Source organism: Lissotriton helveticus, chromosome 8 (assembly GCF_964261635.1).
Source record: "Lissotriton helveticus chromosome 8, aLisHel1.1, whole genome shotgun sequence".
Lineage (NCBI taxonomy): Eukaryota > Metazoa > Chordata > Amphibia > Caudata > Salamandridae > Lissotriton > Lissotriton helveticus.
The window spans coordinates 937,525,678-937,538,920 of NC_136069.1; the positions used below are offsets into that span (position 1 = coordinate 937,525,678).

A 13,243-nucleotide genomic window follows, 5' to 3' on the forward strand; every position below is an offset into this window, starting at 1 on the left:
CTGCATCAAGATAGCGCTTTCAAATGTTTCCAACGCCAGATAGGGATCTCATTATACGCAGACGACATAACGCTTTATCTCACTGATCCGCACCACAATTTAAAACCCCTTTTACGAGAGTTTATATCTTTGGCAGACTGTCAGGAGTGCAAATCAACTGGGGTAAATCACAACTTTTCCCGCTCACACCTGCATTCCAAAAGTTCTCACTAGACTATCCCCTTGAATGGTGTCACTCCGACCTTAGATATCTCGGAATCCAGGTGACTAGGGATAGGAAGGAGACATTACGGTGCAATTATGGCACAGCAATTACCAAATTGACTTCCAGTGTTACACGCTGGATCGCTATGCCCCTGTCCATGGCGGGCAGAGCATCGCTTATAAAGATGATGATACTGCCGCGTTTTTTATATTTATTCATGAACATACCTTATTATCCAGGGGCGTTCTTCTTTAAAACTCTGAAGACCAAACTAATTCGATTGGTGTGGGGAGGACGGCAGCGAGGCTCAAATGGTCCAAAATGATGCAGCCATATCACAAAGGCGGTTTTGACATACCGGACTTTGAGATCTACTACATGAGCTCGCAGGCACACTATGCCTACCATTGGATGGCACCCACGCCTTACATGCCTCAACTAGTGGCTGAGGATTGCATAGCTCATCCCCTCCCCCTGAACGCTCTTATACATGGCCCTGCTGCCTTGGACATGCCGCCCACAACGGTCACATGCACCGTGGACGCTTGGAGGAGACTGGCAAAAATACTTGGGGTTACCTTGTTGTACTCGCAGAGAATGCCCCTGTCGTATCACCCCAGCATAGTGTTACTCCAGGAAAAGGGGTTTCAGGACCTGTGTCGTTGTCTCGGGGTAAAAACCTGGGGGGACCTGTTTCAGGCAGGATGTTTTTGTTCCCAGGACCTTTTCTTTAGGGCTCACCGGCCTACGCCTCTGGAGGTTTTCTACTATATACGGCTGAGACAGGGACTAAAGGAGGTGCTACCAGAATATCCCCTAGAGCCGGAGAATCTGGCGCCATTACATATAATGATGGGCTCCACGGATGGGCGGCACTTGGTCTCTTGTATGTATAGAAGCATCAGGACGCAGCGACAAGCAGTTAAAGGGCCGGCCCGAGAATATTGGGGGAGGATATAGGTGCGGAGGTTACTGATGCACAATGGGACTATTGCTGTGGTATGACAGCTAATATCTCAGCTAGCTGTAGGCTTAAATCATTCACTATAAAATGTTGCAGAGACTATATTACACACCTGCTAGGAAGTGTAGATTCCGTTTGTCTGATAATGATAACTGTGACAGATGTCGGGCGAGCGGTGCTGGGTTTCTGCATCTGGCATGGGAATGTCCTGGGGTGTGGGAATATTGGGCTCAGGTGCACGCGGCCCTTCAGACTATGATAGACATGACTTTGAACAGAGATCCGTTAACTATGTTAATGGGATATACACTGCCGATTCCCAAAAAGTACAGGAAATTTCTTAACATTACACTATTATTAGCGAAACAAAGACTGGCATGCCGTTGGGGTAGGGGAAGTTTAAGGAATGGTTGAGCGATGTCATGCACTGTCAGGAACAGCATGCGGTGTATGCAGACTTGCAACCCCTGGCGTGTAGACCCAAAGATATCTGGGGATCCATGCAGAGTTACCTCCTGAGTACCGCAGACTTGAATTCGAGAGGACCATCGTCTGAGGTGGATTTGCGGGGAGAGACCGATGGCGCTCCAAGGTAGCTGCCAAGGACATGGAACGTTGGTACTAGCAATGGCGGTAAGAGACATACTCTGTACAGCTGACTAATGACCCCCTCACTTTACTGACGGGAGGCACGACTTTCGTGTGTCATGAACGCCAGGTTTGGTGGATCTGTACTGTTTTTTTCTTTATATGTCTTGCTGCTTTGGGGACGTGGGATGATGTACATGCAATCTGCGAAGACACCTGGCCGGGTCTTCTGATACGCTTGGGGAATGTGACTCACGATAATTCTCTGATGTACCAAATAATTGTGTGTAGAACACCACAATCATGCGCCTCTTGCTATGTAACACCTTGATTGCTTTATATGATGGACCTCGATGACTTGTACCTTTGTCATTTTTCTTGCTGTTTTGTTTCCTGATTGATAAAAGACATAAATAAAGTAAAAAAAAAAAAAGTAAGGTACCATTTTTATCTGGAGACTTGAGGTGAATGCTGGGTGGTAGGGCATTTGTAGCTCCCCACCGATTATAGTTTTCCTCACATAAAAGTAGGAAAATGTGTGTTTTTAGCCACAATTCGAGGTTTGCAAATATTTATTTGCAATGTTTTATTTGCAGAGTGTTATATAGCGCTGGCTAGACCCGGAGGTATCAGAGTGCTTTACATGAGGATTATCGAGTTACAAAATTACATCCGTTACAGGAGCCTAGTTTCACATAGGAAAAACAGTGTTACACAATAACAAGAATTACTATAGCATAAAATACAATATACACACGTCCTATGGGGAACAGAAGGTAGAGGGGGGAAAAGTAAAAATGGGGTGGGAAGAAGAACGGGCCAGGTAGAACCGGCAAAGGGGAAAGTACTTCAGGGGAGCCAAAAAGTCAATATAAAAGACAAACAAACTATCTAGGTGATCAGCAATCATAACATTCGGTGTTGCGGTGACTGAGCAAGATGTGAGGGGTGTATGAGACCCAAGAGGGGGAGTCAACTCGGGGTAAAGGTCATTCAGGTGTAGTCCAGCGGTAAGTAAATCGGATTGAAGCAGCCAAGATGGAGGACCCAGGTCACGGGCACCGATGGCATTAACACAAAATGGTGGCACATGCAAAATATCTTATGGGTAAGAAAACCTGGTGAGAGCCACACAAGTCACCCCAGAATTTCCCTTGGCTAGGTGTCTTGTTTTACAAAATGTACAGATTTTCTAGGTTTCCTTAGGTACTGATGAAAGTAGGGCACAAAATCCACAGCTACCGACCCTGCAAAGAAAGGGTCCTTTTTCAATGGACAAATGTGATGTGTCCATGTTGTATTTTGACCCGTTTACTGTCAGAGGCACTTGGACTGCCCACACAAGTGATGTACCATTTTCACTGGGAAACTTTGGAGAATGCAGTTGTGGCTCCTCATAGAATCCAGAAGGTTTTAGTCACAGAAATGTGAGGAAGATGTGTGACTTTAGTCAAAGTTTGAGGTTTGAAAAGGCTTCTGGGTGGAAAAGCAGGAGAGAGACACACATGTCACCCCTGTGTGCTAGGTTTCCCTAGGTGCCCACTGAGCTAGGGCCCAACATCTACAGCTACCTACATTGCAAAAAAAGGGTCAGTTTTCTGTGGTAAAATGGGATGTGACCCTTGAAGTTCTGAGCGGACTCTAAACCAAATTACATAATCTGTTGGGAGGTGTTAAGGCATGGTTATAAAAGTTATGAGATTCTGTCTGAAGGGTGTGGTTGTCGGCTGATGAATAAAGACCTCTGTTACAGAACTCCATGTGTGGCATGTTGATTTGCATGCTCCCAGGCTTTGGAAGACGCTACACTGGTGACCAACGTGGATTCTACTTTATCTAAGCCTGCTGGGGTCTAGTTATTTTAATCCAACAGAACAAATGCAGACTGCGCTTAGCCACTTAAATGTGCGGCTCTGAAAACTTCTGTAAAGCTGTTCTACTATGTTGAGTGGTATGTTGTTGATGTTGTATTGTGTATTTTTATTATGTTCTTAAGTACTTAGGTGAATAGTGGCTTAGGGATCTATCTGCACCTTGGCATTTAATGAATATGGTTTTTATGCCTAGTCCTACTTGGCTCGTGTTTATTGGCTTTCTAATAACTTATTTGGAGATGACAATACAAGAGTGTATTCTGACCTTCATTTTAAGTCTTCTGATAGAGTTAAGAGATTTATATAATGATCTAGAAAAGACATATTGAGATACTCTGCTGGCTTGTAAGTGATGAGCAGTAAAAGCCATTAGGAAACCCATCATAGCCGACTATATGACATATGTGAGCTTTGTTAGAAATGCATTTTATAGCTTATCTTTGATGTGCTGTGTTTTGTGATCCATTGACCCGTGGTAACAGCAAATAATGACATTTACAACTTAAATTTTTGTGAATTTTTTTTTACTCTGGTTTTGTCAATTTAACTACATTGGACTAAATATGTAGGTCTTAACTAACACTTCATGCTTTTGCTGTTTGTGCCAACCTAAGCTGGCTCATTCAACAAAAGACGGGACAAACAGGGCTTGATAAAGGTCCACCATACTTGCCCTGGGTAAAGCTAGAAGACAAGAGAGGTACGGTGTTCCTGGGTGGCAAGTCGACCACCCGGTGAGTACTCAGAGTGGTGGAGAGGTGGGGAATACCTCCTTGCATAACTAGGACCCTCACACACCCAGCAAGCTAGGTGTCATGCTTCATCATATGGGTCTGCTCCTCATCGGGCCGGCGCTGCAATGCTCGATGGGCACCCATAAAGGGCCTCTTTATCAGAGATCTTTTGTTCCTTGCCGTATAGGTGCTGTGGGTGTGAGGGGCCTAGTAAGATGTAGATGTGCTGTATGGGTTAAAACAGGCAAGGGAATCCTCTATGATTATTTTTATTCTGGAGAGGTCACAACCTGAATAAAAAGTAAAAGAAGAAGGGGGGGGCTATAGGGGGAGGGGCTATTTTGTTTTAATCTGACAAAAATGGCGCTCTACCCCTTAGTGGTCAACCTGTTTCTTGCCTATAAATGTCTCTAATAGATCAGTTGGCGATTCCTCAGGACCAAGTGACTAAACAAAAAATATCTACAGTGTGTGGTGCTACATACAACTTCTCTCGGTAGGAATTTGCCACAGAGAAAAAACAGCCAACCTCTTATAGGTTCTTGTGCTGCTTCATCAGGCCGCAGCGGAATATGTGGACACTCAACATAGCGTTGCTTCTCTCGTTCAGAGCAATCCGGCTCACCTACCCGCTCCACTGCATCAGAAAGGACACCGTACCTCTTTTGTCTTCTAACCTATGCTGGCTCACATCTGCTGCTGTGTTTAGTAAACCACTCAGCTGACTTAAAGTACCCAAAATTAAATAAAATAAAATTGAACAAAGAGGGCCAAGGGATTCCTCACAGAAATCAGTTCTCTTCGTGTGTCAGATTGTTTGAGCCTTTTTGGAGCCCATGTATTGCTCACATCAAGGCTGTGGAATTTCTTATCCATAGCCTAACTATCAAATTACCTACAATGTCTCATAATAAATTTAAAAAAAATATAGAAACACTTACCATTTTCAAAAGAGGTAGGGTTAGGAAGCCATTTTTCAGAGTCAACAGAAGAATCTGTATGTATTTTTCCTGGAGTGGCCAAAGAGGGAATGGTGTTTTCTTCAAGGATAGAGACTCCAGGAGACAAGGTGAAATCCACCTCTGAATTCAAAGAATATTCAGGCTCTCGACTTGGGTCATTGTTTTCAGCAAACGGACTTTCTGATATGATTTCATTTTCCAAGTGGCCAGCAGATTGCTGATGTTCTGGAGTGACAGTTATTTCAGTTATGTCTTCAAGCAGGATGTTGCTTATTGGTGCTTCAGAGGTTGGGAGCCACTCAGCTTGAAGGGCATTGTTCTGAAACATAAACACAAAATAATAATAATATACTCTCTTATCAGAGAGCATATCTAAGCTATTTTCAACATGAGAATCAACCAGATGACTAACCTACCTCCCACTGATCCCACTTTGTGGCAAATGCTATTGACATTTCCAAACCATGTACATTAATGGAAAAGAAGGACTGTGGTGAGGGATAAATCTCATATGCTCTTTCTTTCTATCTTTGATGGAGGACAGACTGATAGGGAGGAATTGTTGTCCCGCTCCCAGGGTGGGTATGCAACCATCAGAAGCCTGTTTATGCAGTCTATTTCTTATATTCAAAGGGCATTGAAAAACAAATTTCCACTTAAAGATTAAGGGATCATTTCAGTACATTAGTAGTGCCTATATTAACTATAGTGTGTGGTCAGTATATTTAGGAGTATGTGAGAGTAATCTATTTTAGTTTATGACATTCTTCTGAGAAGAAAACTTCTCTCATGCAAGAAGGGGTGGCATTAATGCTGATGGCGCCTGGAGCGACAATCTTCCTCGGTGTCCTCCAGTGATTTCCTTCTTCAGAGATTTCCTCACTACCACCCTCCAATAATGCCCTTCATCTATCCATAGCCCTTCTCTCACATGTATTTTAGTTTTTTTATAGCCTTACTCATACCAATGTAGGGTATCGGAGCACTTTACATCACACACATATTTTACAGGGATAATGAATCATGTGTATGCAAATCAATGTATAGGAAATGTTACATAAAACACTAAGGACTAAAACCTGTCGGAGTCACTTGTGAACCGTACTGGTAGGTATTACATTTTAAGAGTGCCTGGTCAGGAGAAGCATATACTCAAGATTTAAATGTAAAAGAGTGGTTGAGGTTGGTTTTAATAATAAGAATATATTGCTACCAAGCACACTTTTTCTTAGCAACCTTAGGAAAATGAAAGACGGGTGAAAAACAGACGTTTCTAACCTATGTCTTGCAGTTTGCATGCAGCTCGTCGATGCTAGTTCATAGTTTACTGTGCAGATTATGAGGTGCAGATTACAAAAGGATCTCTGTGACAAAAGCAATAAACCACTGAGCTAGCTACATAAAATACAATTCTGTCATCTGCGCTACTTTTTGGTGAGACAAAACTGTGACTATACAAACCTCCATCTCTCTCAGGCTAGTATATTAATTACTAGAGTTACTTTGATGTTTTTTTATTGCCTGAAAATTGCTGGGAGCATAACAAACTCTGTAGCACGGGCTTTAAATCCCATGAGGCATTTAAAAATGCAGCCCCCCCCCCCCCCAAGCCTGGCGCTCAATGCAGTGGCACCGTCGTTCACACCACCCTAAAGCCAGCCCTGCATGCAAGCTATTCAAGCAATTGGGAACAGAAAATGAATGAATCAATCCGTTTTGTGAGGGAGAATCATTCTGAGAGATGTTGTGCATGGAATACTGCCAGGGTGTCTTAGCTGGTCCACTGACTGGGACGATGGAAGGAACTCTATGTCTAGGTTAATTTTATGCAGAGGCCTAAGCATGTGTTTACTGTCAGGCAAGTTTGAAGAATACTGTCCTTTGATGAACTTTGACAGGATCCTCTCCACATGGTATGTTGAACAAGTTGAAATGTAAACCTCAGGTAAAGTATATATCAGGGTAGACTCAGAATGCCACTGCCAGGGTGATCTCTGGAATGGGGGTAAGGACAGACTTACTCACTTAGATAAATGCAAGAAAATGAGAACAATAACTTGCTTTTGAATAGTGTTTGACCCCCTACATCTCCCATTTACAGGTACAGCAAGTAACGTGTTAATATTACCCACTGTAACTTTGCTCAGTTTATTGGGCCATTGATGTATAAAAGGATGCGTCAGCCTTGCTGATGTGTAGTTTAGGGTCTATGTCGGTCATGCACATTTAATTCACAGAGCAATCTTGCTGCTATAAAGTATCATAACAGTCAGAAGTGACATAACAGGAGTTGAAGACACACCAGAAGATAACAGTTATATGTGCTATAAATCCCAATAAACGTCTGTGGGGGAGGATTGCAAAATATTTTTTCTTCAAAGGTATAAAGTTACTTTTAATATCACAAAGAAAAAACAAACCAATTGACTTTGTCAACACTTTTCCTCTATTAACACATTTTGGACTGGATTTAAAAATGATTACATTATATTTTTATAGAACAATTTGAGAGGAAGAAATATATTTTCTGAAATGGTGTAACGGTTGGGTACAAGGCTACCCTTTATTTAAATTCTACCTTTTGATACAGGCGCCTCACATTTTGGAACTGAAAGGTAGCTCCTAATAACAACCCTTTCTTATCACAGATCTCGATAAATAAACTGATGATACTGGTTTTGGGAATCAAGCTGGTAAGCTATTCAGGATAGAGGTCACTGTCTACATGTGGGCTGGCACTCAACTCCCACATTGCCATAACAAGAATACCCACTAAGGTAAACAGGTTTCTTTGAGGGCAACATAAACACCAAGTAAGCTCGAATCTAGTGTATAGTTTACCTTTGTATGTTTAGTGGCAGAAGAAAATTGTTAGTGTTGCAATCCAGAGGCAGAGTAGGACAAAGGCACTAGGAGCTCGGGGTGGGCTTTTTCCTATTGGGATCGTTCAGTATCAAAGGCCACATCACGTAAAGCGTGCAAAGGAAGTGCTAATTTAAGGCATGGTCTCTATCACAGTTTCAGGGTGATTGGTGTCTTTACAATAGCTAAAGAAATTACAGAGCAAAGTAGAACGCACAACAATTGTACAGCAGAAAGAAAAATAAGAACACAACAAAAAACATAAGGCACAACAAATAGTCACGGAAGATAACAAAACAACCATAGTGCAAACAAGACAATGCAAAAAGGACAGCAATAAAACAAACTAAACATATCACCAGTACAATAAAAATGCAACAGACCACAAGCGCTCAAATATACCTGTCACACAGATTACCAGATTCACAATTCTGCTCTCATAATATGATGCTAAAAGGCATTTGCACGAAGCACTGCCTTAACTAGCAGGGACATATAATAGCACCACTCAGGAATGATTTGTGAGATGTCCCCATATATTCCTGTGATGTTTTCAAGATAGCAAGGCCAGTCATACAGTGTTGCATTGGATACATGGTCAAATTTCAAATATTTTTTAGAGAACTTCAGATTTCTTCACACCTAATAGCCTGTTTGTGACTACAGCCACAAGAAAGATTTTAATAGGCAGTGGAGACATGTTCACTTCTTAACGCAGCCTTTAAATCGGACACTTTTGTAACTGGATCAGGGGCACCTAATACTGTTACAGTTAATTGACCAGGTAGAAATGTATAAAAAATAACTAGGGCCAGATTCACTAATGGCTTGTATTGCCTTTGCATCATGCAAGGTGACGCAAGGCAATGCAAGCCTTTAAATGGGATTTACTAAGACACGCAATTGCACCTTGTGTAGTTTAGTAAATTCAGAGTAAAGCAAAGCAGCTCATATCACTAGCTTGCATTACTCTGCGTTAAGAAAAGGTTCCATGGATGGGACAGTGCTTTCTAATGCATCCTCCCATTTATTTAGATGCAATGCCAGGTTTACTAAGGTCAGTAAACCTGTGATTGCGTCAAAATTATACGTCTTCCAGGGAAAGGTGTAACAAGATGAAATATGTTTGACTAGGAGAAATGTCTTTATATCTCCTTGATATTTCCTCTTTCCATGTGTGCTGCATTCGGCACACATTTAGGGGCCAATTACGATGCAGTAGGATACGGCTTCGGCCATCGCTTTGAGCCATTCCTACCGCGTTGTAATCTGCTGGTCAGATTCCTTTCCGACCAACCCATTTGGATGTTGTTGGTCGGAAAGGAATCCAACCTGTCATTCTGACTGCCACCCGAGAGGCTCGGAGAGCCTGTTCGACAGTGGGAATGACTTCAATAATCCCAAGGACGGCTCTTTCCGCCCGAGAGGTTACAATGTTGGACTCCAACAGCCTTTCTGTGTCAGCCTTTCCGACACAGAAAGGCTGTCGGAAGTCGACTTTGGGTGCACCGAGCAGGGTCCCAATGGGTGCACGGCCTCCGTTTAGTGACCGAGTGGGCACCTATGATGCCCCCCTGTTGATCCCAGCACCACGTGGCAGGCACCTTGAGGTGCCTGCCACAGGGTGCAGGGATAAACTACACCTCTTCATTTTACAATGACAGCATGCATTCTGGTCAGAATGCATGCTCCCATTGTAAAGAATAGGAATGCCACCGAACACTGTTCAGTCGCATCCTAATTAGGTCGGTCGGAACCGCCAACAGGAGGTCGGGCGGCCCCAAGACCAAAACGGAGTCGGCCCAACATTATATTTAGGCACTTAGAAAGAGTAAATTGCCACAAAGGATTGCTTTAGTGCAGGAAGGTGTCCCTTCCTGCCCAAAAACAATCCTATCTGTAATGTAGGCAGCTTTGCACCATGGCGCAATGATCTCTGAGTTGGCGCTAGGTAGCACACAGTGCACCAGTGTAGGGAGAGAGCAAAAATTGGTCATATCTTAGTAGATATGAAGCATTTCTGTTCTCTCCCTGTCACAAAACGCAGCACAGCCCAGCAAGTTGTCTTGTCGAGTGAAATGTTAGTAAACCTACCCCTTAGTGTCAGCCTTGTAGGCTGACAATTCCTGAGTCAGTTACACTGCAGTATATGCTGCATTGAAGGCAGAGGGGATCACATTTTAGTGGAATGCATAGGCTTTGAGTCACTTTAGCATGTCAAAAGCGAAAGCCAATGCCAAAACTCCAGAGGACCAGAAGCAACACATCAGGGGTATAGGTCAAGCAGATGCCATGCCAAATATTTTATATCAAACTGAAGACGCAAGTGTTGTTGATAGCGCTGTAAGACTGACAGAACTGTCCTGTGTTGGTGGATATGGACACCATGATCGATCTGTCTGATTTTGAGTCCTTCCAAATCTTTCATACTCATTCATTTACATCACAACAGACCTTTTAATATATTTACCCATGCTATTAATGGTAGTTAGGTCTAAACCCTCAGAGCAACCACTGCCGTGTGAGCTTGTAATTCAATGTTTATTCATAACGTCATGCTTACTTCCCCACGTTTCTAGGAACCACTAATTATGTCAATAGCATGCGAATAATATGTTGAATGTTAACTGCGCCTTAAGCATCATACAAGTCATTAAGTACCTGTTTTGCCTTTTTCCAAAAAGTATCATTGACAATATTCATTGGAACATAAATTCAAGGCAGTTGCACAAGAGATCAGCTTTGTTGATGATTTTGAACCAGATGAAGAGAAATATTACTTTACCCATGGAGAGCCTGCTGCTGATCATGTAGTCAGACCACCCTGACGTGTATGTGATATCATTTTACAGAAAGTACTTACGATATCAGTTGGTAAAACTCCTGGAAGTGTTGGTGCTTTCAGTTCCAGTGGCTGCACTTCTTTCACTAGAGAGACACGAAGAGGTAACTTATTGTGAGATTAAGCTACTGAAGGGCTGAATTTGACATGTAGATTGACAGTACATAGTCTACAAAGTAATGATCACTATCTACGCAGAAACACCAAAGCCAAGTTATCCAGTCCATATATTTGGCCAGGAACGGAAGTAGGATTTTAAAACATACGTGGTGAACCCTGTTTCCGCGTGCTTGCTGTTTGCAAAGAAGGAACTGTGCAATGATACTGATGACCCATGGGCTTCTCCTCGTTCTGTGGGTAAAGTACTTTGTTGAAGAGGAGATCAACCACATAGCCCGTTTCTCCTACACTTTATGGTGGATGATCCACATCAGCTGAACTCTAAACAATCCCCTCTGTTTCATTCTTACGGTACAATTCACTCTGACATTTTTCCATCATTTCAAATTAACGGTGGTGGGCCTGCCAGCCACAAACCTAAAGCAGGCTACCCCAAGCAAACTTTGTGCCCAGTCAGAGAGACTCGCGTATTGGGGACAAAACTGTGAAAACTTCAAGGGACATTCCTCAGGTATGCTCTCTAGTTGCTGCATCCCCTTAAAGTAGAGTTGAGGAAATTCAGAGAAGGGCTGAAAAAAAACGAAGCGGACTTTTGGTCTTTGTTATGTCCTACATGATGACTCCCCTTCATGACTTTGCGTACCCTTCTTGCCACCAGCCTCCACAGTGCTTAGAAACTGCACTACTGCTGTAATGCGCGGTATGTAAAACAAAAATTACATTAAATAAAATTAATGTAAACACCCTTATATTTTTAATATCATTAAAATGCTATATGTTTTAAGTCTATGTGTGCTTGAAAATTGGATGGATCAAAAGTGCACATAGAGCTGTGCTGTCAATTAAGATTAAAAAAGCAGGTAATCTACATTTATCTCCTAGTTCCTTAAAATTCAGTGATATTCGCCTTAAATTAATCAGGTGAAATCATTTTACAAACAAGATGCGGCAGCCTAGATATATGTTGATATGCAGATAACAGGGTTGAATGTCAGCAGGATTACCTGGCTGTTCGGGCTGGACTGTTCTCATGAGGCACAGGGTCAGACTGATTTGCTTATGGCCATGTCTGAACTGGGGTGATGGAGTGAGCTAAAGAATGATGATGGATTAAACCCAGATCAGTTGACTGGGGGTGAGTGTTTGATTTGCTCAAATGCTCCGTCCATTATCCCCTTTGGTATCGCGAGCAGGATTCCCTCAGCCCTTTTTGTTTTGTAAGGTCAAAACAATGAACTACACTTTTATTGGGTAATGATACATGTACGTATCCTAAATACTATGATATGCATTAAAAGTGTTACAATAATAACAGAACAGTAATACCACTTTGATAATGGAGAAGTACTCTGGGTGGTTTAGATATCAGCATTCCAGAGAGTTTGTTGGTTGAAATTGCTTCCTCTTAAGATAAATGTGTTTTTTCTAATTAGGAACCTATTTACAAAATAGTGTTTCTGTTTTTCAAGGCCTCTAGAGAAACTCATGTTGCATTAATTCTGCATCGTATGTTTTGTGGTAAGGCTTTTCAAATGGATTTTCGGCTTAAACCGTTATATACAAACATACAGATTTTTATTGTATTGCAATGTATTATATTATATTATATTTAGGCTATCCGGTTTTAGGTTTAAACCTGTAATAACGTATAAAACCCCACTGAAAGAGAAATAGCCCTCACCATTGTAAACATATAAACACTGAAAAAACACTAGCACAACCACAAACTAAATGCCATTCAAAGAAAGGAAAAAGAGAGTGAAGGAGTCAATTTTTTTCTTCCTGATGGGGCCATTACAATGTAACTTTGCTATACAAGCTAGCAGCAAGAAAGACTGGGTTAACATTATTCTGCTTACGTTTTGTTATTTATGGATGTCACTAAAATATTGTTTCTTCTTCCTTTTGCTTTTTTCAGTTTTGTGGTCTTTGGTCTAAAGATGCAGGGTTTAGAAGCATGTTTTAGATCTTGTTTAATTATTTTATAAATTGTAGAGTATCAGGAAATATCAAAATTATATTTGATATTTTGGCTGGCTTTGATTTTTTCACTGATAGGTAAAATGACTGGTTTCATAATAATCTTTCCCAA

At 41.9% G+C, this 13,243-nt stretch overlaps 1 protein-coding gene across 1 annotated transcript in view; it reads right to left on the reverse strand.

The window, feature by feature from the left end:
• LOC144773831 (interphotoreceptor matrix proteoglycan 2-like) overlaps window positions 1–13,243 on the reverse strand; it is an 896,924-nt gene that overhangs the window by 314,551 nt on the left and 569,130 nt on the right. The window contains exons 10-11 of the mRNA XM_078658926.1: window positions 11,053–11,117; window positions 5,307–5,646 (exon numbers count right to left, since the gene is read on the reverse strand). Of these exons, the coding sequence (XP_078515052.1) occupies window positions 5,307–5,646; window positions 11,053–11,117 (405 nt within the window). The remainder of the gene's footprint in view (window positions 1–5,306; window positions 5,647–11,052; window positions 11,118–13,243) is intronic.